General features: G+C 38.2%; 4 protein-coding genes across 4 annotated transcripts; 3 read left to right on the top strand and 1 right to left on the bottom strand.

Moving 5' to 3' along the window:
• The first annotated feature begins 1,190 nt into the window (after positions 1-1,190).
• Positions 1,191-4,098, top strand: LOC113773708 (rac-like GTP-binding protein ARAC7). Its single transcript, XM_027318331.1, has 8 exons — positions 1,191-1,621; positions 2,029-2,116; positions 2,214-2,323; positions 2,554-2,617; positions 2,731-2,795; positions 2,880-2,945; positions 3,028-3,134; positions 3,680-4,098. The coding sequence occupies exons 1-8, from the start codon at positions 1,523-1,525 to the stop codon at positions 3,714-3,716; spliced, it is 636 nt and encodes a 211-aa protein (XP_027174132.1). The 5' UTR covers positions 1,191-1,522; the 3' UTR covers positions 3,717-4,098.
• A 1,083-nt stretch (positions 4,099-5,181) lies between these two features.
• On the top strand, positions 5,182-8,380 carry LOC113776308 (cyclin-dependent kinase F-1). The gene is made up of 2 exons (XM_027321437.1): positions 5,182-5,943; positions 6,353-8,380. Exons 1-2 carry the CDS (start codon positions 5,449-5,451, stop codon positions 7,283-7,285), a joined length of 1,428 nt encoding a protein of 475 aa, XP_027177238.1. The 5' UTR covers positions 5,182-5,448; the 3' UTR covers positions 7,286-8,380.
• A 69-nt stretch (positions 8,381-8,449) lies between these two features.
• Positions 8,450-15,638, bottom strand: LOC113776307 (probable plastidic glucose transporter 2). Its single transcript, XM_027321436.1, has 15 exons — positions 15,334-15,638; positions 14,454-14,608; positions 13,966-14,077; positions 13,813-13,880; positions 13,574-13,706; positions 12,396-12,495; positions 12,174-12,286; positions 11,987-12,080; positions 10,952-11,105; positions 10,617-10,760; positions 10,404-10,477; positions 9,814-9,902; positions 9,281-9,395; positions 8,869-9,047; positions 8,450-8,778 (listed from the first exon to the last, which is right to left on the bottom strand). Coding segments are annotated over exons 2-15 (1,464 nt in total). The 5' UTR covers positions 14,542-14,608; positions 15,334-15,638; the 3' UTR covers positions 8,450-8,777.
• A 4,189-nt stretch (positions 15,639-19,827) lies between these two features.
• Positions 19,828-24,420, top strand: LOC113775065 (RNA-binding protein EWS). Its single transcript, XM_027319797.1, has 3 exons — positions 19,828-20,148; positions 22,834-23,128; positions 23,357-24,420. The coding sequence occupies exons 1-3, from the start codon at positions 19,932-19,934 to the stop codon at positions 23,940-23,942; spliced, it is 1,098 nt and encodes a 365-aa protein (XP_027175598.1). The 5' UTR covers positions 19,828-19,931; the 3' UTR covers positions 23,943-24,420.
• Positions 24,421-25,060: the final 640 nt, after the last annotated feature.

Raw genomic sequence — 25,060 nt, 5'->3', positions numbered from 1 at the left:
ATTAATAGTAAGAATTTTTACAGTGACAAACAAAGACTCGATGAGCTGTACAATTTATGTTCAAAGACACTGAGGGATAATTCATTCCTCGCTTAAAAAAAATGTCTAAAACACATGAACTAATTATCACACTGCTGTCTTCTTTAACGAAGCAAAAGCAAAAGAGTACATTCGAAACAATTCACTTTAAGCTTAGAGCATCTCCAACGGTGGTGTAATGTTTGACATTGTAATGGGTTATTACACGTTCACTCCATTGTGGCCGTGTAATACCCATTACACGTATAATCCTGGGTGGCCCCCATTACAATTCATTTTTTGCAACGATTTAAATTTGTAACGTTAATTTTTTCAACTGTCAGATTTTAACTCTCTATATAAACACACAACACACTTATTTTTTAGAGATAGAAAAAGATATATTGTTCAAACTTAAAAAATTAATAATATCATTTTTAGAAAATAAAAAATTCAAAAGGTAAAAAATTTAATGAAAGTTAATACTTTATTTTCTAAAAATGACAAAATTATTTTAAAAAATTACTTTATTTATTTATGGGATATGAGTTATGCATTATTAAAATAAATATTTGATTTAATTGTGAACTCATGCTATTACACCTTATGAAGTGTAATTTATTGTGAGTCGAAGTGTAATAAAAGAGAAGAAAATGGAATGATGACGTGGCATATGGATTACGTTCCAAAGAGTGTAAATCAATTTGTAAATGCTTTAGAATATCCCATTTTATGGCCTCAGCAATTACGCAGATCGAAGCCATCCGCTAGTTGTCAGTTCTGGTCATTGATGTCCAGACATACGTCTAAATTCTGGTAACCATGACCGAAATTCATCCTTTTTCTCCTTAATTAAGGTAATTTTCTTTTTCTTTTTTTGGCTAGAAATTAAATAAGGTAGTTTTCTGGCTGTTAATTTCTACAAACTTGGTGGAGTAGCACAAATTTATTATTTCACCCAGGACACAAGTGAATAATGCGCAGCACCCGACACATTAGTGAGCCAGATGGATCCCAGCAATGAAAGTCTTTTGGAGCCGTTTGAGAAAGGGGGTCCCAATTAACTTTCTGCATTTAAAAAAAAAAAATTTCTGCTAGATTTGAAATTTATTGAGAGGGATGAAGACTGAAGATTGCAGTGGTGTCAGATGGTTTGACTGCTGGTACCCCCATGTCTTCCTCTGTCGTTTATTTTAATGTATTTCTTGAAACTACTAACAAGCCATCCTAACAAGAGGAGGGGGCCTCTCTCTCTCTAACCTTTCTTATTTGTCTCTTCAACCATTTTGGGATCCTCTTCTTTTCTTGTTCTCTTCTTCGTAGTTCCTATTTCCTACCCTCTCCCCCTGCTTTCTCCTCTTGTTTTTTCAACTTTCCTTTCATTTCAAGCCTCTTTTTTCTACTTTAGCACAAAAAACTGTGGACCTTTTTTTTTTTTTTTTTGGAGAATTGATAGACAAGTGCTGTTGCTGAGGGCTCACCGTAGAATCTCTTGTTTCAGAAAATGAGTGCTTCAAAGTTCATAAAATGTGTGACTGTGGGAGATGGAGCTGTTGGAAAGACTTGCATGCTCATTTGTTACACTAGTAACAAGTTCCCAACTGTGGGTTTTCTCTTCCTCTTTCAACCATCTTTAAGAAAGCCTTTCAATTTTCCATTTTTGTTTCTTTTTGTGTGCATTTTTCTTCTGAGTTTGCTGTTAATGGGATTCCTTTTTCTTTTTTTTTTCAACATCAAAGATTTCTGATAGGACATCTGCCAAGAAAGGGGGGGGGGGGGAATGTCTTTGTAGCATTTGATTCCACATTTTATTCTGACATGGAAAGCTGTAAAAATGTTGTCTTTTCCTTTACATTTGAGCTACTTTCCTCTGATTATTTAGTTTATCTGTTCAAGAGTTTAAGGGCTGACTTCATTTTTCTTGTGCTGATCTTTGATTTTTGATCTTTGATTTTTGTTGAGTGCTTGCACATCTCTACCTCTTTCTTATACTTTGGATTTCTCTTGCAGGATTACATCCCTACGGTGTTTGACAACTTCAGTGCTAATGTGGCTGTGGATGGAAATATTGTAAATTTGGGATTATGGGATACTGCAGGCATTTTCTTTTTCCACCATTAAGCTTGTGTATTTTATCTAGTGAAAACTGCGAAATTCTGGTTATTCCGTAATGCTTAGTCATTTATCATCTACAGGTCAGGAAGATTACAGCAGGCTGAGACCTCTGAGTTACAGAGGTGCAGACATATTTGTGTTGGCCTTTTCTTTAATCAGTCGGGCTAGTTATGAAAACGTCCTCAAGAAGGTATTAATATCGCTGGCAATCACTTCTTCTAGAGTGATTTTTTGGTGCCCTTTCGCTTTCCTTTGGCTTTTCGATTTTCTCAAGAAATTGAAATCTTCAATTTGCTAAATGCTCTACCAAATGAGTAAATAAATGAATAAGATACAGAACAGTGATCAGTGATTTTCCAACAGTTTCTAGCAAGTAGCAAAGAGTGACAATATATGTTCTTTATTTCAATTTTCATCCAGTGGATGCCGGAACTTCGTCGCTTTGCACCCAATGTTCCTATTGTACTCGTTGGTACAAAGTTAGGTATGCATAGATTTGATCAAATAAATACTCTTCTGGTGGTGTTTATGGCATGGAGCTCTTATTAAGAGTTCAAAAAGAAAATTAATAATGTATCAGCATGGCCTTAACTACAGATCTTCGCGAGGACAGGGGGTATATGGCTGATCATTTTGGTTCAAACATCATCACCTCCGCCCAAGTACGTGGACATTAACTGCAAAAATTTAGTCTATTCAGAGCAAAGTAAGAGCTTCTCTGACTTAAATTACGACTTGCAATACAGGGCGAGGAGCTGAGGAAGCAAATAGGCGCAGCTGCTTACATAGAGTGCAGCTCGAAGACGCAGCAGGTAAATTTTCCTGATCTAAGCCTTTGGATTGAGATACCAGAAAGTCTGATGCCAACTTAGCTAATATATGACTCTTCATTAGAATGTGAAAGCTGTATTTGATACTGCCATAAAAGTTGTGCTTCAACCTCCAAGGCGGAAGGAAATGGCACGAAAGAGAAGACAGAGAAGCTCTGGCTGTTCCATCGTGTGAGTACCATTGCATCCTTTTCTGTTGTTTGTTTCCCTGGAATTAACGTGTGTCAGTCTGGTTTTTCATCAATCTCGATAAAGAATGAGAAAATCAGGTTACATGAATTGGTATTGGAGCATCCTAGCTCAAATGACAGCTATAAGAAACATATAGAAAACAAATAAATTCTAAAGAAAGAGCCTTGAGCTATGCTTCTTGTTTTGGTTCAGTTTTTGAAAATGCCAAATTGTATGATGTAGAAATAGTTAATCAACACATAGAAAACTCTAGCAGACTGCTTGAAAGAATTCTATACTCTACTATTATGATCAGAAAAGATCGAAATTGTTAAAAAGATCAGATGGAATGTGGAATGTGTTTTCCGTCATGGTATGAACTTTTAAGGAGTCAGATTAGATTCGAAAGCATTTAGTATTTGTTTTTCTTCTAAAATCTTTTTTTTTTTTTTTTATGGGATTGGAAATTTATTCGATCGAGTGCCAATGTTCAGGTTATATTATACGACTACATAATCCTAATCTTGAAGTTTCACTTTGAACAGCAGGGGGATTGTATGTGGAGGATGTGCTGCTGCCTAAGAAAAAGATATGGGGCAGAATCTCTTGAACCCATCAACGACAAACGTTACTAATAGATGGTGCTTTTTGCAAGTGGTTTGGGAGCTCAATGAGAGGGCACATTCCCCAGATGGCTCACGGTTCTATAATCGTGTAGGTGTTGTGTGGTCGTGGTAGTATTGAAGTGTAGTAGTGCTAAACTAAAAGATGAGGGTTATTTATTTATTTATTTTTTTCCTACAATGTTGTTGTTGTTGTTGACCATAGAGAAACGTCGAAGGGATGGAGGGAATTATTCATTCTCTCTCGACCAAGTACTGTGAATTACTACTACTATGTTGTTTCGCGTTCCTTGGTATTGTGAAAACTCAGAAACCTCGTTAATGATTCTGTTCTTTCGTTTTGTCTTTGTTGTCTCCCTTTCTTGAGCTCAGATGCAGCTCCGGTGCATATGACGACTTCTGCTCAGATAAAGAATAATCTGCAGAACAGTTTCTATGCATTTATGATTTATCTATGCGGGAATTAAAGGGGAGCACTCGGCCAGAGGAGAGGGGAGGGGGGCACTGCGCTGTTGAATATGGTAAAATTTCTGTGGACCTCAACTGAAGCCCAATTAAAGCAAATGCTCTTTTTATGGGGAGCCAAGTTGAGAGTTATAAATCCATGTAGGAGCACATTTGCGATTCTGAACTACTGTGAGGGGAAAATTGAAATTAACCCGAGTAGAGCTACTAGAGTACTCGGTAGGGGTGCAAGTTTGGGATCTAGTTCCTCCTACCTTGCCTTCTACTCGGTTCGAGTTTGTGGATAATTCGGTCAAAAGTTTGATTCGAACTTGGCATTGATCGAATTCAAGTTGAGTTCAAACTATTTGACAAAGAGTGTGTTTGGATTGTAAATTATTTGAGATATTTTTACTCTAACATTTTTTGTGATGTGATGTATGTGAAATAAAAAGGTATTTAGGAAGATAAAAAGATATATTAAAAATTGTAATGGTGATGTAAGCAAATATATTTGGACAAATAATCTCGTGTAATCGAGTTGAGATCGAATAAAGAAAACATCGAAACTCGAGTATTCATCAAACTTTTATTGAGTAGTGCATTTATAATATAATTTTATTTTTTTATTATAATATTATGAAATTTACTTGAAAATCAAGCGTGAAAACTTGATAGAACTCAATACTTGATTTGGTCAAAGTTCGAGTCAAGAAAACACCGATACTCATCGGAGTCTTAATTGAGTAGTATATTTATAATATAATTTTAATTATTTATTATAATATGAAATTTACTTGAAAATCAAGCTCAAAAACTCAATTGATTTCAATTAAGCTCAATTTCATCAAAGTTCGAGTTCAAATTCGAGTAAGATAAATAAAGTTGAGTCGATTTCAAATTTGAACTTAACTTTAAAGAATTCAAGCATTTTTCAGTCGAGCAGGGTGAGTAGTTGCATTAATCGACCTCTGCTCGACTCAGATAGCTGCTTTACATCGAGTATTATTCTTTCCCATTTCCACCACTACCATTTGTGAAAATCACGTGCATTCCGTCAAGATCACGTGACATCTCTCGCCATCATCTTCTTCCCCAGGAAAAAATTAAAAGCCGGGGAGAGAGAGAGAGAGACTCCATATATTTCCACCCCTCGAAAAAGAAAAGAAGCGCCTACAGCATTCCATTTGGCTCCAATTTCAACCTCCAAACTCCAAAGCCCCGACCCATCATCGCCATTCGCCCAGATGGACCTTCCTCCATCCAAGAGCTGGAGCATCCACACTCGCAGAGAAATCATTTCAAAGTATCAGATCCTAGACCACGTGGGCTCAGGCGCCTACTCCGACGTCTACCGAGCCCGCCGCCTCTCCGACAACCTCACTGTCGCCCTTAAGGAAGTCCACGACTACCAGTCCGCTTTCCGGGAGATCGAGGCCCTGCAGACGCTTCAGAATTGCCCCAACGTCGTCGTTCTGCATGAGCACTTCTGGGGCGAGGACGAAGACGCCGTGCTGGTGCTCGAGTATTTGCCCACTGATTTGTCCGACGTCATAAGAGAGGCCAAAAAGGGTGAGTGGAAGGATCGAGGGTTGAGAACCGGGGAAATCAAGAGGTGGATGGTACAGATACTTTGTGGGGTGGACGCTTGTCATCGGAATTCAATCGTGCATAGAGACTTAAAACCCACTAATTTGTTGATTTCGGCTGATGGGGTCCTTAAGTTAGCTGATTTTGGACAGGTAAACGGTCGTTTTTCCTTGCATATTTGACTCTGTGTTATGATCATGTGTGTTTAGTCTACAAGTATTTAGTATACAGTACAGGAGCATATGATCATAAGTAGCGTTGTGATTCTACCCACATTCAGTAGTAGTAAAAATGGAAATTGGGAGGCATTTGGCATTTCTTTACTTTAACCTGTAATTCTAGCACAAGATTGAGCCTTGGAAGCTAAATAATAGTTGGTGATTTTAATTCTATACTAACTCAGAATATTCTGAAAACAACCATAAAATAAGGAATCAAATATTCCGTCAATATGAACGTTCAAGCCAGTAGTCTATGCATGTATACGAGCCTTTGTAATATTCCATCAATATGAACGTTTAAGTGCTTCTAGTCACTCATATTCCTTGTTCTTTTTTGCAGGCTAGGATACTTCTTGCCCCTGGATATTTTGCTATTGGCGAGAATTCTCAATCTCATGAGCAAAGATCTCCAAACGATGCAATTGTAGCTAATCCACCTGAAACCAATCCCTCTACAGATAATGCTGATGATGAAGGTCAAGTGATTCAAGCAGAACCTCTAAGGAAAGAAGAAGTTAGAGGTCTATCAGACGAGCTCAGGGAGGGAGATTTCTTGGATGAAGGTGATAAAGAAAGCAATATTCCTGACGGAGATGTTTCCTGTCTTGCTACTTGTACAGCAAGTGACATGGAAGAAGATCCTTTCAAGAATTATGCATATGAGGCTGAAGAGGATGAAAATGAGGGGTTAGGCCCTCTTACATCATGTGTGGGAACTCGTTGGTTTAGGGCCCCTGAGCTTCTATATGGCTCTACAACCTATGGAACAGAGATTGACTTGTGGTCATTGGGCTGCATATTTGCAGAGCTTTTGAGTCTGGAGCCACTTTTTCCTGGAACTTCGGATATTGATCAGCTGGGTAGAATTATCAGTGTTTTGGGAAACTTATCAGAAGAAGTTTGGCCTGGTTGTCAAGAACTTCCTGATTACAAAACAATTTCATTTGGTAAAGTAGAAAATCCAATTGGCTTAGAATCATGTCTACCTAATCGATCTGCTGATGAAATTCTACTGGTCAAGAAGCTGCTCTGTTTTCATCCTGCAAATAGAGCAACAGCAATGGAATTGCTCCAAGATAAGTACTTGACTGAAGAACCATTACCAGTCCCTATATCCGAGCTGAGGATTCCTTCTAAACACAGTGATCAAGATGAGGGTTCCCCTGGTGAGTGGGGTGATTATGGGGCCTTTGACTCAGATTCTGACTTTGATGATTTTGGTCCAGTGGATGTGACAAAAACTAATGAGGGTTTTTCAATTCGGTTTTCTTGAAGTTTATGGAAGTTCGCCAATCTGCCTAGAGCTGTTTGTCTGCGTTTGTGAAATATGGGGTAAAGCAGTAACATCTTGCGACTCATTCCCTGATGTCTTTAATTCAGTATAGCGTTTACTAAAATACACTGTAAATGCACCAGATTATGGTTGGAACGTAACCATGTTGAGATTGCCATAACGAAAGGAGAAAATTTGGCAGGGTTGTGGATTGTGCTGCCAGGCAACTAGGTAAAACAGGGAGAAGCTCAGTTGCTTCATGGCTTAGATTTTGAACATGGTCTCCTCGAAGGGTCTATATACACGAGTAATATTTATTTTCTGGTCTCCATCTTATCCTTCTCCCCTCCCTCTTGTATCTACATATTTTTGGCATTGCATTTCTTCTGCTTAGGCAGCGTCGGAAGGAAATCATACCTGTTTCTGTCGAAGCCTCGTGTAAGACAAATTTTTGCAAGTGTTGCAAAGTATTGATGAAACAGAATTAAGCAGCGGCTCTCATTATGCTATTGAGCAGCAACAGCTCTTACCATGCCATTGAGCGGCAGCAGAAAGATGAAGCAGATGTTTGCGCTATAGTAGTTTGAAAAGTGACGAAGCACATTTTTGCTTTAACGCATCCTATGATTATCACTGGACACGTTTCAGAATCTGTGAGTTCAGCCAATGCAGCTGCTTCAGCTGCTGGTTCATGCTTGAGTTGGTTTGGATCAGAATTTTAATTTGAGAATTACAAGTTGACATTATCACAAAAGAACAGATTTTGTTATCCATTGGAGACTCTTGAGCCTCAGGTTCTGTTTTGATGCTTCACAATAAATGGCTACAATGGGAGTTGGACCTCAGGAGATGCCGACCCCATCCCCATCCCAACATATGGGGCAGGAACAACGGGTCATGGGCGTAACAAGTTCCCATCGCCACAAATGGGGTGGGACATGGGTGGAGGCCGCCTCTACCTCTACCCCATTCCCGCTTGCGTTCAAGGACCGCTTACAGCCTGTACATTGTAAAATGACCACTCTCTAAATTCGTGCAACTGCCAAGGCAACAATGCTTTACTCAATGAAATTTCATACAACTGCGGTTTGTGTACGTGCGGAAATCTGGAGCTAATATTAGGATTTCCAGGCATCTGTTCCCTCTTTTTTTTTTGGTTTTTCTTTTTTCAGTTCAAGCAACTTTCAAGTTCAAAGTATGCCTCCATTATTACATTTGTCCATAACATCAAACATACACTATAGTTATAATTCTATAGACCAACAAAATTCCGGCCTAAATAGTGCTAAAATTCCGCAAGCTTTCAGAGTACCAGCAGCTGGCCAATTGGGACCCTATTACACATGAATAACCATGAACCAAGAAATTATCAACCCCCACCCAGAAAGAATAGGAGCCAAACTTCCAGCAGCAGATCCCTGGCAGATTTTACTAGGACCGACAAACCACAGGTCTACGAAATTCCAGCCACCTTGAACAAGGTTGTCACTGATCTGTTTATTAACATCAAAGGAGGAAGTCAACATTATTCTGCCAGTTTAAATTGGATTCACTGGTAAACTCATGATTAAAAGAAAAGGTACCATTGTGGAAGAAGAGCTATCTCAATTTCTTGAAGCGATTTGCCTTTGGTTTCCATAACATTCCTCTTCACAAAAACCACCGCCATCAGGCAGAAAGTACCAAAAATGGAGTATAATAGCTGCGGTCCGATTTGCTCAAGCAGCGGCAAGAACATCAAGCCAACAAAGAAATTTAACACCTAAACGAAAAGCAACATCACATCATATAGCAAAAAACTCCTACAATTTCATTTATTATATTTTGAATTTTCATTAATCAACATAAAAGAAAGATTCATAGGGCAGGCCTAACATAAAATTGCCAATGATATGCCAGGCACATTAGCCTTGATAGCTCCTTATTTGGAGGTCCCAATTTTCAAATACAGGCATGCATAATAATGAAAGAGTAGTAAACTAGAAAAATTATTACCCAGTGGACTGACATACAAAATGCCATAGCTTTTGCCCTAATTCTGCTTGGTAATATTTCTGGAAGGAGAAGACTTGGAACTGGACCAGCTCCAGTGGCAAATGTCAAGACAAACCTGCACAAACAAGTCACAAAGTACTATTTCATCCTCTCTGCTGCCATCCTGATCAAATGTACTATTGATGCACTAAATCATTTAATTTCCAGAATTCTTTGCCGCCAAGTAAACCCCATAACAGCTCAAAAGCTGCTTGTGTGCATGGGCATGGCAATGTGAGAAAAAGAACCAGGACGGCAAACCCCAGCCTAGAGACAAAAGATAATAAATCCATTTCTCTACAGGTCAAATCTCAAGCAAGGGCATAAATCCCCCAAATAAACTGTAAAGTTTGAAATTAAGTGTCATTTGATAACTCCACTCTATATAGCAAGTCATCCATTAATCAAATGTTTCTCTCAGAATTTTCTTCTCAGCAGATACGTTCAGCAAAACAGGAATTGTCTTCTCGAATGCAAGTGCATATTATACTTACATCAACATGCTTCCAATAGACAAATAAAAGCTTCCAGAGGTTGATCCAGGCAAACTTGCAGCAAAAACTTGAAGAGCCATTGCTGCCGCCTGAACACGGCAGTTGAAGAGAATGATATTAGAAACAGAATCAAGGAGAAAATATATAACCTCAAAAGTCAAAAGCATCAAAAGTCAAAAGCTAAATGAATTAAGGCAAATTATAGGTTCACAGTTCTGCAAATAATTATTGTAAGCATGACAAATAAAGTGGGAATCAGATTTATATAATTGGCAGGGACTTCTATTTCAACAGCAATTTACTTAAAACGCTACTAGAATGATGTAGTTCAAGCTGTGGAAAAAGAATGGGGTAATTATGGAATTTTGGTACCCAACTATGATTTTCAAGCAGACAAACATAATACATTACTTCTTATTATTAAGATCTAGGGATTCATAGAGATCATGAATCAATTACGTATCAGCTTAGGAATTTCGTGACTCTCATAAAGGAAGTTGATGTGAACCTAAATCATATTACAAACAAATGATGTGCTTCCCAGGTTGCAAGGTGAACTAAACTTTCAAGTGCCCAAGCAAGTGCTTTACCATGCCAAAGAAGCTCCAAAGGAGAAGGATTCTCCTTCCCAGTTTGTCCATCAGTATAAGTGCAATAATGGCACCTGAAGAAAACAAAATATTCAGCTCAATCAACGAAATGGTATGTAAGTAATGAGAGTAAGATACCAGCTAGACATTGGATAATTAACAAATAAACATCTGTAGGAAGAGAGAGCCAGATGCTGAAAAATGAACGTATACCTGTTAAATTTGCAATTCCTACAAGAACATTTGCCAGGTTCGACGATACTCCAGCACGTCTAAATACAGTTGAAGAGAAATAAAACACAGCATTTATTCCAGATAGCTGTTGTAAAGCATATAGGGCTGATCCAATAAAAACAACTGCAAAAGGAATGAATAAATGACAAAGCACTTAATAAAGAAGAAACTAATTAATAAGAACTACAAAAGTTTTCACCAGACCAAGAAATCAACAAAGAAGCACAGATCTAACAGATACATTTTCAAAAGGCTAAGATTAAACAACTTTAACACGCAAACTAAAAGTGATACATTTGAGACATTGTATCTACCTCTGGAATGTCGACCGAGCATTAATTCGCTGAGATTTACACTATCAGCTTCATCACCTCTGTCTATCTTAGCCAATTCTGTAATTGCAGTTTTGACATGTGGAACTCCAAAAATCCTCCCAAATTCAGCTTCAGCTTCAGCAATTCGTCCTTGCTATGTCAATCAAGGGAAGAGATAAGCAACTAACAACAGAAAATGCAGTAGAAGTTTGTTCAATGTGATAAAGCAACATGATGATATCTTGTCAGGTTACACACTTCCAGTTGGAAACCACAGCAAATGATAGCAATAGTACAACTAAAAGGTGATAACTGTCAGAATTTATTCTTCCCAGCATCTGGCATATTACCAAAAAAAAGTTTTAAGTAACTAATCCAACCAATTATTAAGTCATATGCTTTTGGGGCCTTACCACACAAATCTAAATATCTGATCTGTTATCAACTCTTTTCAGAGAAATGTTCTCCATTAAATTACAACTTATCATACATTTTCTACTGACAAGATTCCATTCTGTCAAAAATCTTGTCCAAGTTAACCATCATCCATGAGTAACTATCACATAAACCAAGCTTATGCAGAATTAATCGGATAATATTGATCAAACACTAGTTGCCACAAAATCAACATCATGTTACTGAGAAGGATTAAATTAGGTACATGTGAATATAATTCACCATATGATTGTAAGTGGTAAGTAAACTAATCAAACAATGACCTAAAATGCACAGAAAATTGAAAGCATATGGTTTTTTAACTTTAGGAACTTAAAAATTAAAGACTGCAATCAATAGATATAGAGGCAAGAAGCAAAATAAGGTGACTAATGAAGACAATAATATCCTTCCACAAACCAGATTTCTTTTGTCCCAAAGTAATACAATTCCCTGTTTCATTCATGAAACGCACGTTATATGCTTACATTAACTCTCTAGAGACTTGTAATCTTCCGGACAAAAATTAGGAGGGAGAGGATATCTCAAGGAATAAAATAAATGAATGGTAAACAGTGATAATGAATCTAGAAAGTACACCTTATAAAGCCAATGGGGAGATTCAACACAAAACACCATGGCAAGGGCAAGAAGAGCAGCTGGTATTGTAGATATCCAGAAACAATACCGCCACCTGAGCACATATATTACAATAGCATAGATGAGACAGCAAACCGAGAACAAAGAGGTTCTTAAAAACATTGCACTACTCATTAAATGTCCTTACCAGCCAACGATACTCTTGACAGGAATTCCAACTAAAAGAGATGCCATCAATCCAAAACACAGAACTATTTGTATAAAGCTTCCATAAGTACCCCGTACATGAGCAGGAGAAACCTACTTCAGAAAATAAAATTAAGTACAAGAAAAGCTAATAGATAGGCATTCTGGTTTAGAAAGCAAAAACCATGAAAGAAATTATGTTAAAAACTAATATTTCCTATACCTCTGTCACGTAAAGAGATGCAACAGGTGGACCAACACCAAGTCCTATTCCAACTAAAAATCTTCCTAGAAGCATACCCACCAGTGTCCTAGTTGTCGCCCTGGAAATGCATGTATTAGTACCTTTTGTCAAGTCAAAAGCAAGATATCCTCAAGGAAGCCACCCAATCCAAATTGGAAGCTGCAAATAGGATTGGTCGATGCATGACTAACCATGAGAAAGTGACAATCTGATTTCCAACAAATTGAAAGGAAAAGTTCTTTAGAAATCTATCCCTTTTTTCTAATGAAAAGGTAGCCAAATTTTCCTATATGTCAAACCAAAAAAAAAAAAAAAAAGTAGGCAGTTTCTAATCTTTTCTCTTTCAGATGGCCATTCCATTTACTGAACATCACCAAATTGAAATAGCTAAGTGTCATAAGAGCGTTTCCAGAGGATAAAGGAGTAAAGCAACAAGAGTAGGCATCTGCATGAGAATCACAGAATAGAAAAGAAAAGACAGAAGCATGGCCAAGTATATCCCTAGAAAAGCAATGCAAGAGCTAAGATCTGATATACAAATGGCTCAATATTTCATTGGTCATCCATAAAATCCATAAGAAAGATGCATAAAATAGATAGTTGAATGCTTCTATTTGACTGCTAATAGGGACCATGTATCAGGAAAAGTTTAGAATTTAATGCAAATGCACCATGTGGAAACAAGACTACCCCTGCAAACTAATCCAGATAATAAAACTCAGTTGAGGAATTTATCTTAGAAAATGCAAACACAGTGCATTGACATCTGGTCAATAATATGTGATTGTAAGGTCTCAAGCATGCAAGTTTGTCTGCATTGGCGAGTAAGCCCCATTGCATTTTGACCAAAACCATAAATAGCAAGTGTCATAGGACAAACTTATTCGATTGAAAATGAGATTCAATCAGAATATATGGTAGGAAAATTTTGACTCAACTAAAAATGGAATTTGCCAGCAACAGCCATACTTGTTCAGTAAAAAATTGGGCCGCACTAAAAGGGCAAGCATTGTCAAAAGAAAATATAAGTGCATAATATAGAGGAATAAACAGAGCAAATAATCTTGATAAAGGGAAAGCAACCAGTATTTAGATTCTAAGGTATCACAAGAGACCTTTAACGAAAAATAACTAAGCACAAGAACTTTAGTACTTACGATAGAGCGGAACCGACTATCATGGGCAATGCACACAACTGAAATGCCCTTCGACGCCCCACTCCATCAGCAATCCAGCCACTGGCAAGAGATCCAAGAAAAGCACCAGCCAGGCATGTACTTACAACAAGACCTTCATATTCAAAGTACAAACAGGATGAAAACCAAGATGCTGCATCCATTTTCAATTTAAAACCAATATTGTAGAAAACTTTCTGGTACAATGAAATGTATTTTACCTTCCTCTAATGTGTTTCCATTGAAACCAAGATCCGAAGCAATGCTTTCGAGCGGTTCATTAACTACTCTGTGAATATAGAAGTTCTTAATCAAACGTAAAAATAAATGTATGTATTTGAAAGGAAAAAAGAAAACTTGAGATAAAAACCAACCCAAGATGGTAGCCAAACAAGAACGAGACAATTGTTGCCACAAGAACATGTGGGAAAGAAAGCTTCCAGGAGGGAGTTGAAGTCTCTTGTTCCATACCATTCTCCAGAAGGGCTACAGGATTTACAAGAAGTCAGATCAAATTCCTTACAAACAGAGGATAAGTAACTTGGTGTATATCCAAGAAGTCAGGTCTCTTTCTTTTTCTTCCTCCTCATTTTGTTTTCTATTTTTTTGTTGGATGATGTTTTAGCAAGAATGTGTACGCCATGCTAGACGTTCTGCTGGATTTAAAAGCAAAGGTCACTGCTAGCACAGAGTAGGAACAGTGTGTTATGTGTCCAGAACAAGAGCTCAGTAAGCACACAGCACATATGTGACTAATATATGCACAACGTTTGTAAATAAGCCATCAGGTTCCATAAAAAAGTAGGCAACTATAACAAAACTCTCGATCAAGGAAGAGAGAGACACACACGCACAAACTTACCAGAATTGTCATCTATGTCAAAGGAATCCATGTTATCTGTCGATGTTCCACGCTTGTACATCGAGGAACCATGCAAGCGCCCTAGCATACCACGACTCTGCCCGTCTTGTCCTGCCTCAAAATCACCTTATTTCATCCGCGGTGAAACCCAACTCCTAAAATCCAACTTCCAACATCATTACCAGTCCATCTTAGTTGAGGCATTAATATCCGTATAGTAGTACCGTTTGCCATTGCTAATGAGTTGCGGCAACGATAATCAACACACCAAAGTAAAGTACACAACTAAACTAACTACATTGACGCCTAGAACGGTAGAACCCCATTAGGGAGTTCTTTTTCTTTTTCTTTTTTTTTTTGGTTTTTGGGGGGGGGGGGGGGGGGGTGGGTTTGGTTAAGAAATCGGGATTCCAAGGAATGTGATGAAAAAAACCAGTTTCACCATATCACCTGAATAATTCTTTCACTCTATTTTCTATTTTGAGGGAAAAAGGAACAATTTTTCCTTAGTTCGTGCAGATTTATAAGATAAAATATGCCAAAGCTTCAAGTCAATAATTATTAAGTACACCTTTTTTCTCGGAAATCTTGAACAGCTAACAGTAACCACTAGAACAATCTTAGAGCTAGATTTCAGATGCCAATTAGATCACTTTGCACAAACTCAAAAGTACTGCTGAAATCTTAACTAGTACTATCTTAAGAACGTTAAGAAAAATCATCAGACTAACAAATTTCATCACCCTGCAAAATCGCACTTTGGACGATGCATGATCTCAGACATAAGCACCCTTTCTACTTTTTCAAGTGTAAAAGATACAGTTTCAATTTCTGAGGAACCCTTTTTTTCTTTCAAGAAACTGATGTGAATCTGATTTACCTTTCCGATCGTTCAGTTAAATCGGTCCAAAATCCTTCCCCAGTAGTATTATCTGCATAAAACCATGCCTTTACACCAAGTGAACCGTCCGGGAAGCTCTATGATGCACACCTCTAATGTGTGTTTGGTGTGAGTTTTGGGTCGGGTGGGGGAGCCTTAACTGTTTTTTCCACCAACTCTCCGTTATAAGATCAGCATGTGACCTAAAGTGAAGAGACCTATTGCCTAAAGGTGTACTTCAATTTTCATTTTGTCATCGTCAGAATTCAGCAAAATGGGAAAATCCCACCTCCGCTTAATCTCTTTTGTATTCTAGCTAGCGCATGTAGCAGTAATTCTTTTGCTGGACCAGACCCCGTGCGTATAAACCGCAACCCTTTTCTTTTCTGTGACTTCTGTAGTTTCACTTTACCCGAGTGACTGTGGTGGCTCTTTCGTATTGGTTTGGTCTTGGAGTGAGAGGCTGCCGTGACTGTGAAAAATAAAAAATGATTAAGTGATCTAATTAAATAAAGTGCGCGAACATGTTTGTCGTTAAGGTTCAGGTGGGCCTTCTATTGTAAGCTTTTGCTTTCCCAAGGTACTCTCATTGCAGTACGCGGAAGTCCCCAGTCCCACGTGTCGGCGAGGAGAGAAGTCTGGAAGGGAGTAGAGCTGTTCCTTTGGCAAGGGTGATATGTCATTCAAGTTATGTTTGACGGCTGATTACCATGCAAGGTGTCCGGTTGGAGGTGCAACCCTGAGACTTTTGATTGCAGTGGATCGAAACTCTTGTAGTTGAAAGAATTGGTAACGTGTACGATGGAAAGACTACTGTCACGGAAAGAAGCGACAGAAAAATGGGGCCAGGCGTCCCCTCTGTGGACTTTGGCTTCCATCCCGTTCTCTCTCTGCGGTGACTGCTCCGCAACTTTCATTCATTGCTCCGTCCTTAGCCCCTCTAGGGGCCACACTTGCGGGGTGATTTAATCGAGCGTGCAAATTTAAAACATCGGGTCTGCTTGTTATTTTAATATACGTGGAGCTTACGATAACATTCTTCAAAAATAATTTTAAAAATATCTAATTTATATAGCGTTAAATACATTTAATTAGAGATCATTTCTATCACGACTGACTATCATCAATATCACCACCTTCACCATCCCCTCTTCTTCCTCCTCATCTCTCATCTCCCTCCTTTCGTTCCGGCTTTCCTCCTCCTTTCTTTTCCTCCCCTCCATCCCCGTCCCTCCGCCAAACCTCCCCTCCGTTCCCTCCCCCACCAAACCTCCCCTCCCTTTTCCCCTTCTAAACGCAACCTTTGGTCATAATCAAAGATTCTTCATCCGATCATTTTCTAATCACGGCCTTCCAGTCGCAACCAAATTTGAGAATGAAAAAGGATGAAGGGGGAAAGGGGTGAGGAAGGGGAAGGGAGAGAGGATGGTGACAGTGATAGTGGCAACGGCGATGGTGGTGGAGATGGGCGGTAGTAGCATATAGTGTTATTTTTATATTTTAAAAATATCTCAACACGTTTCATACATAAAAACACTTAATTTAGTAGCATAATACATTTGAATTATAAAAGAAAATAAACCGTAAGAGTAATTAATGGTAGTGTTTAAAATTGATATAAACTGGAGTATATCAATACCAAACCAACTTGCCTAGCTTTAGGCGAATTGACGACCTAATAACAATAGTCATATTAGAGGTGGCAATTTGGATTGAAATCCATTTATCCATTCATATAATCCATAATTAAATAGATTTGGATTATTCATTTATAGTATTGGTTTTAAATGGTTGATCAAAGTAAAACCATTAAATTAAATGGATTTATATGGATTATCCATAAAAACCATATATATCCATTTACTTAAAAACCAAATAAAATTGAAGTTTTGGTGGATAGAGAATTGGGGATCAACTGTGACCGGATTGAGGTGGGTGAGATGCTCCAAGTTGCTCTACTTTGCACTCAATACCTCCCCGCCCACCGGCCTAAGATGTCGGATGTGGATCGAAAGCTTGAAGGAGAGGGCCTAGCAGAAAAATGGGCAGCCTCCCATAATTATACAAATCAAGGCACAAACCTTCCCACCCTCAAGGCTGTTTTGTGTTTTACCATGTATGTATATATCGTTTCAGTCAGAGATACTGATTGCTCCAATGAGTAAATAATATTTAAATGGATTATAAATGGATAATTGGTTTTTATTTAATCCATTTAGATCCATCTATTTAAATCCATTTATTAAATGGATCTAAATGGATTGGATAAATTTCATCCACCATCCATTAAGTCAAAACCAATTATGAACCATTTATCCGTATTGCCACCTCTAAGTCATATCATACTAGTATCTTGCCCCGTGCCTTAGTACATTCTTTTTTATTGTGTATTTGTGTAAACATTAATAATTTAAATAAAAAATTAACAACGATCCCACAAATTTTTTATATTAATTTTAGCAAATTGATGTATCCTAAATGCTAACTATCATACTAATTCTTAGAAACTTCCTTACATACATTTACTATAATATAATAGAATTCATCAAATATTGTAACATATGTCAAAAATCGATATATATTCTCTTTTTTATATATAGATATTCTTTTAGATAATCAAAAATTTTATAGTCACTATAAATCTATAACTACATATTCATACTTAATTAAAAGTACAAAAGATCTAGTAATTTATTTTCTTAATCAATAAATATTCAATTTTCAGCAATATTGATAAATCTATTAGTGTAACAGTTAATTTTTTTTTTTTGTAGACTAAGTTAATTCATCTGGATAAAAATTTTGTACCAAATTATAAAAAAATTTGATTTTTTGTTAAAAGAAAAGGAACCATAAGAGCAAATAACTAAATCTATTAAAAAAGATAAAGTTGTTTGAGGAGAAAAAAAAACTATAAGGAAAATTAATTATAAAAAAAAAGGTGGATGCAAATATGGGCGAAACCTAAGTATCCAAATAATCAATTAATTCTTTTCAATTAGTCATGCCACCTAGAAGAAAGAATATGAATAATTAAAATGACAACTTTCATACATATATTACATACATACATATATATATGTATAGTGGTAAGATTATGGAAATCCAAAAAAATTTACATAAATGCCCATTAATTCATGTTTAATAAATATATGTAACTTTTCATGCACTTGGATAAATATTTTCACACAAGAAATCCTTTGTTTCTATTTTATTTTTTTTAACTTCTAATTTTTTAGTGGCTATTGTTGGTGGCGCTTGCTGCAACCATTACCATCTCCCACTTTCCTACAGTATTCTAAGTTCTAACGACTTTAACACGTGTATGAAAGTGGTGGCAATAACCAACTTCTAGGGGATACTAAGGGTTTTTGGTGACAGCATGATATAGTACAAAACGTCTGTTATTATAACAAATGTAAATATTAATATAGTGAATGTAGATACTAACATAACATGATGATAAAATATAACAAAATTTTGAGCATAAATTTCAATGAGAGCTAAAAATTATTGTACATATATTTTTACCTATTATTGTGTTGGCATCTACTTATATTATTTTAATTCATACATTTATTTTTGCAGTACTTACACCATATCCCATCGTCACTGCCAGTGACAGCAGATACCCCTCGGTTTTGTGAGGGGCAAACATTTTACACTGCAAAATTTAAAAATACACTAAAATATATGTCCTACTAGAGATATGTTTTTTTATTGTCAAAACGTTAGCTTTATATATATATCCGTAAACTTTACAGTATTTGGACAAGGGTCCAATCAAACGGACAAACTGTCCCACAAGATCACTGATGCCTAGCATCTAAGATTGGGATTCACCCATTATTCGTCTACCCAGATGTTTAGAGTATAAATGCTCAACTTAATACATTCTAATTTCCTAGAGTTGGCAAAAAAGATGGAGCACTGATGAAACAAAGTACAGATTGATCTAATGTCCTCTATTAATGTAGCCATCTGCTGATTGTTGAGCCTTGATTCCTTTATGGCATCTACCAGCTTGCGGTTGTCCAGTTCCATTCTGATGTTCCTCCAGCCTTGGCTTCCAACTTTCAGTAGAGCTTAGCCTAACTGCAACAGCCTGGTCTTGTAAAGTGTCGCCTGATGAACATTCTCTGAGTGCCCAAATTGCTTGCAATCTTCCCATGTTGTCTGTTGCTGAGATTCCGATCCCTACTGCTGCTTGTCCTTTGTCCAGACTGGTGTGGATCTTTAATATCAATCCAGAATGGCTCTCATTTTGATTCCTACTAGAGATATGTACCACCTTCAAACTCTGCATGGGAGGTTAGTGCAATTTCGAAAAGTAGAAGTGAGGACTCCGTGAATTGGTAAATGTTAGGGGAGGTTTGTGCAACTTACCCGTACCCTAAAGTATTTTCAATTTGGCGTGTTACTCCAGAACCTAATATTCATACATAAATTTACGGCTTGCTAAATTTAGACGGGCCAAAAATATTCACACAAAATTCACGGCAAAAAAAATAAAGACACACACCGAACGGTGTTTCTGCGGGTAATATTCGAGAGAGAGAAATATAGAGCAGAGCGACGGAAAGACGGAAGCAGCAGCGATGGGGTCACGTGAGAAGGACCATTCGACGCCGCATCAACCTCTGCTGAGCAGCCTTGTGGTTCGGCCAACTGACAGCGGAGGTGGCGCCGGAGGCGGCGGTGGAGGGGCTGGAGCCACAGGTGCTGGTGGAGCAGGCAGCGACTACGAGCCTGGGGAAGTTCGTCGCGATGCGCCACCTCCTTACTCCCGCTCCGATCGCTTCGCTGACGACCATGGTTTGTCTTTATAATTTCCGTTTTGGCTCGAATTCGCTGTTACTTTCAATTGTGTAAATTTTAAACCCTAGACCAGTCGTGAGTGCAGATATTGATAAATTTGAGATACTGTTTGTTAAGTGTTTATCCGGCTGTCTTTTTTTTTTTTTTCCCTATAGCTAATTGAATTGGATTGTTAAAATTTTGAAGCTGATTTAGAGCTAGTAGCAATTAGTTCTTTATTATGCTTCAATGACGTCGGATGCATTCGGAGTTTTTTAACATGCTAATTGTTGTTATACCATTCCCTTAAGGGTTTGCCTTTGTCAAGTTCGAGATGGGTGATTTACGGATAAGAGATGCGATAGAACATAAATCTATCCTTTATGGATTAATCTAAAAAAACCCAAAGTTTCCGAGTAAATTATGTAATATCAAAGTGGCATGTTATGTGTGTTTAGTTTTGCTGAAATGGATTTTGTTAGTATTGCATGTTTTCTGGTGTTTTTTGTATTTTGGAACATTTGATGGTGTTCTGTTTTTCTTGCTTTATTTTTTGCAATTACTTCTCTCTTATTCTGGTAGGAAAAACTCTCATCTCGAATCTGCTATATTATAAAAGGGAATGCGTGATGGTTTTTCCTCACCTTCTTGGAGATTTGTACATGTTCATGGGCATGCATTTGTTGGTTTTTGATAAGCTACCTGTTATAATAAGGAGAATAAAATAAGTTATGATGAGAAACTGAATTTGGTGCAGAAGTCTAGACTGTTGCTTCTCCTGGTAGTGGAACATTCACAATATAGTTCGCATTTTTCTACTTATACTTTTTGCTATATTGTAGTTTTATTTTTAAAGGACATCTTGGTTCTGTTGCAATTTCTATGTAACAAGCTGGGATGTCTTTAAAAAAAAAAAAAAAAAAAACTTTCAGCCTTCTGTGTGCTTTCTTTGCATTTATATCTTTTGTGCTTTGCTATGAGCTATGCATCTAAGTGAACTATTGCTGTAATGAGGACTCTGCTTCTTCTGAAAATATTTTGTAATATTGATGCTAGCATTTCTAGTTGAGTAATTAATATTTTCTTTCCTGATAGTAGAAAAGTGGGTATACACACAAATCTTTGTTAATCAGTATGGTCAGTCATTCTACTAAGCAATATGTCCTATATATAAACGTACTGGAAATACCTAGGCAAGTCTTCACCCATCATTACGCTTCGTTATATTGTGTCTCGAGCACAACAACTTTTCGAGTCTTGGATAATGAATGAAGTATGGTGTTGTGTTTTACAGCTTTGAATGTTGCCTGGTGCAAGTACTTGGAACTTGAGAAGGCACGTCCATGTGACTGCTGATACTGGAATATAGTCTGGGTATTGGTTATTTTGGGGTTTCATAATATGTACAAGGAAAACAAACAGGGTATGACTATATTGCCGGCTAAAGTAGGTGAGGTTATTGTGCTTGGATGTGGGTTTGAGGGTTTATTCTTCTAAAATTGGTTTGCTGCTATGTAGATTATCAGATTAAAGTTTCTTATAGAAGAGTTTGATATGGTTGGCAAATTGGTCAAAGACGACGCTTATGTACAACCATCATGCAGTATTCATACTGGAAAATGCTTGTGGTGGCATTCATAGTTCCAATTAACAGTTTGTTGACTTATGTAAGACTAATTGTGAAGTCAACAGATATTAAGTACTCTATTAAGAAACACATTATTAGTGGTAACATATGCAATTTCATTGGTTCCAGTATTGTGAGCTGAGCGGGTTGATTGGTGACATTCTGTTTTCATTTCTTCTTGGTGCCTTAAATTTGTTGAGAGGCCTGCCTAGGATTGCCAGAAGACTCGTATGGGTATTATTACATCGTGAGAGCGAATGGTTTACTTCTGGTTTATATAGATTTGATGGCTGTTGAATGACAGTTTGAGGTCAAAGACATATTGAAACATACGGGTTCTGCATTTTGTTTGATATTTGCTCCAATTGGTGAAGTGCAGAAGAAGGTCACGTGTCATGAATCATTTGCTCTCTTGTTTCTGCTGGGTATTGTTGTGGTTTGACTTATTGGGTTGAATTCTATATGAAAATAGCTGGCTGGTATCAAAAGGAATTCAGACAAATGGATACTGGTCTATTATTTTAGTTATTCATCTTCTCTCTAGACCCTTTGGCTTTTTGTTTCTTGTTCTTCATGTGAGCTGGTGGGTTTTGCTGATTCATTTTGGTGGTGCTTTTGAACATGGATTTTGGGTATTCTCTTAGTAATCTTCTGCGCTGGTTCCGTACATGTGGGACTTTCCGTACATGTAGGTGACTGGTAAGTATTTGGTTGAGCATGGACTTTTTCTGGTGGGACCAGTTTAGGGGAAGATTAGTTTAATCAGTTTACAAGGTTGAGGTGTGGAATGGGCTGTTTGATTCAGTTGTTATAACTGGTAATGTTGGGTATGTACCAGTGCAGTAACATCAAAGGCTGTCTGTGGCTGACCATCTAACTCATATCTAGGTTAGCCTTTTAGTTTTGCTATTGTTTCAGAAGAGGATGCCTGAGTGACGGTAATGTGTTTTTGGGTTTAATTGAATTTTTTGTCGGCATTTCAAAGTCACAAAATCTGGTTTTGTTAGGATATTTACTTGGTATCTCACTTAGGTAACTGGGTGTTTCTTATCTTGGGGTTCACTGGCTTCTTTCAGGCTATAGAATGCGTGCAGGTTCTGTTTCTCCAGTGCGTCATAGACCAGACAGTCGCTACAGTCCTGAATTTGATCACTCAGGTGTTCCTCCTCGCAGCCGAGGTTATGGTAGTGGGCGAGATCATGGTAGATATCGAGACTACTCACCATCGTATGGTCGCGGAAGGGATGGTTCTAGGTTCAATGGAAGAGGTTTTGATGGGCCTGGATATGGTCCAGGTCCCTTTAGAGGTGAAGTTGTGCCCAGAAATAATCCAAATGTTCGCCCAAGAGAAGGAGATTGGTATTGCTCTGAGTAAGTTCCTGTTGACTCTCCACCTTGTTTATTCTTGCACACCATTCTTTCTGTATTACTTCCAAAATTTTAAAAAGGTGTTGTCTAGCACAGAAATTAGTAAGTAATGCATATTTAAGGGCATTTCTGGATGTGATCATTCTATTTTGCATTTTGCAGGCATGCAGACAAACTTCTTATCCATTTTACTTTTGTCTCCTCTCTCACTTGGTCTTGTCAATGTTGCAGATGTAACAACCTGAACTTTGCGAGGAGGGAGGTGTGTAACAACTGCAAGAGGCCGCGGTATGCTCCTGCTAGGAGTCCTCCTCGGAGGGGTTATCCTGCTCCGCCACTTCCCCCTCGACGCTTTCCTGGTCCTCCATCTGATCGTTCTCCAGGAAGGATGATGAATGGCTATCGGTCACCTCCTCGTGGTTGGGCTAGAGATGAGCCTAGAGATTTCAGAGCTGGTGGACCTCCTTATCCTAGACATGAAGGCAGATTTCCTGATCCTATGTTTCGCAGAGATAGACCAGATTATGCAGAAGATGATTATCGTGAGAGAAATAGGTTTGATAGACCCATACCACTGGACTGGGCACACAGAGATCGTGCAAGGGATAACCTCTTCAATGAGAGGAAAGGATACGAGAGACGACCACCATCTCCTCTGCCAACAGCACTTCCTCCACGTGGCCAGTGGGGTCGTGATGCTAGGGAGAGAAGTCGTTCTCCACTTAGAGGCGGTGCACTACCTAAAGATTATCGTCGAGATATGTACTTAGAGCGAGGTCGAGATGATCGGCGTGGTATGGGGCGTGATGGATATTAGCACGTTAGCTCTTCTTGGTGTTATTGATACTTCAGGTTAAACAGATGTAATTTACTACTATCTGGTTAAGTAGAGGCAATAGCTTTGCGCTTGGAATTTTAGTACTTTTTCATGGTTTTTGATGTAATTAGGCCTAGATTTTTCTCCCGGCGACCTTCAGCTACTTTGTGTTGGTAATGGGTGTTTGGCGTGTCTGCCAGCACTTTGCTTTCTACAGTGTTCGTCCAAGACCAAGTGGTCTTCTCTTACTACTCTCTAGTTTTTAGCAGTCTGCCATTTTGGAATTAGAAGCCACAGGCTGGTACTTGTATTGAGCAGAGGACGGGCAGGGGCAACTTCTAGCTGCTCCATCTCTGAGTAACTTGCGGATCAGGCAGCTGATACCGTCTGTTATCCCTGGCCATTACTGAAGTGGGTTATTATTTCATCGCCGATATTGCGGTACTTTAGGAAGAAAAAAAGATCGTTTTTGGTTTCAGCGCGCGACTTTTCTTATAATCTGTGACCGGCGTGTTAAGTAGCCCGAGGAAGGGTGCCGTCTGCTAACCTTTTTTTTTTTTTTTTTTTGGTTCTGGGTCTCTCTCTCTCAATGTTTTTTATCCAGATGAAAATTGAAGCCCATCCACATTATTATTTTCGGGTTTCCTAATTACTAATTAGTATCATTTTCGGGAATGATATGATTGCTCTGATTGTGAAAAATAGACTTTGGGTCGGCAGTTGCTGCTCCCTTTCGGCTTTCAGCGAGCGCAATCAATCTCGTCGGTGAATGATCACTGATACGATCGCACCTCGCATTCCTTCATGGAAGATCTTAGCCGTTGATCGAATAGCTCCAGTTTTTACCTCAGCAAGTCAACTACGTCGCTGACTCCTTAGCGCCATCAAAATATTTTTCTAGTACCATTTCTTTATTAATTTCCTTCCAACGAAGGAAGCGGAATCTCACGAAGACGAAGGGCTCCACTCGCACTAACAATGATTGTCTGTTCTCGTTGTTCCAAACACCTGACCGTCCTCCCAATCGCACGTCTGAAGATGACAGCTAAAAAGATTAACGTGGTTATGTCGAGTGACGTGGCACGAAATTAAGTGCGGTCGACTTAGAACTTTTCTGG

Source organism: Coffea eugenioides, chromosome 6 (genome assembly GCF_003713205.1).
Source record: "Coffea eugenioides isolate CCC68of chromosome 6, Ceug_1.0, whole genome shotgun sequence".
In the NCBI taxonomy this organism is placed as follows: Eukaryota; Viridiplantae; Streptophyta; class Magnoliopsida; order Gentianales; family Rubiaceae; genus Coffea; species Coffea eugenioides.
This window is presented reverse-complemented; position numbering and strand designations above follow the sequence as displayed.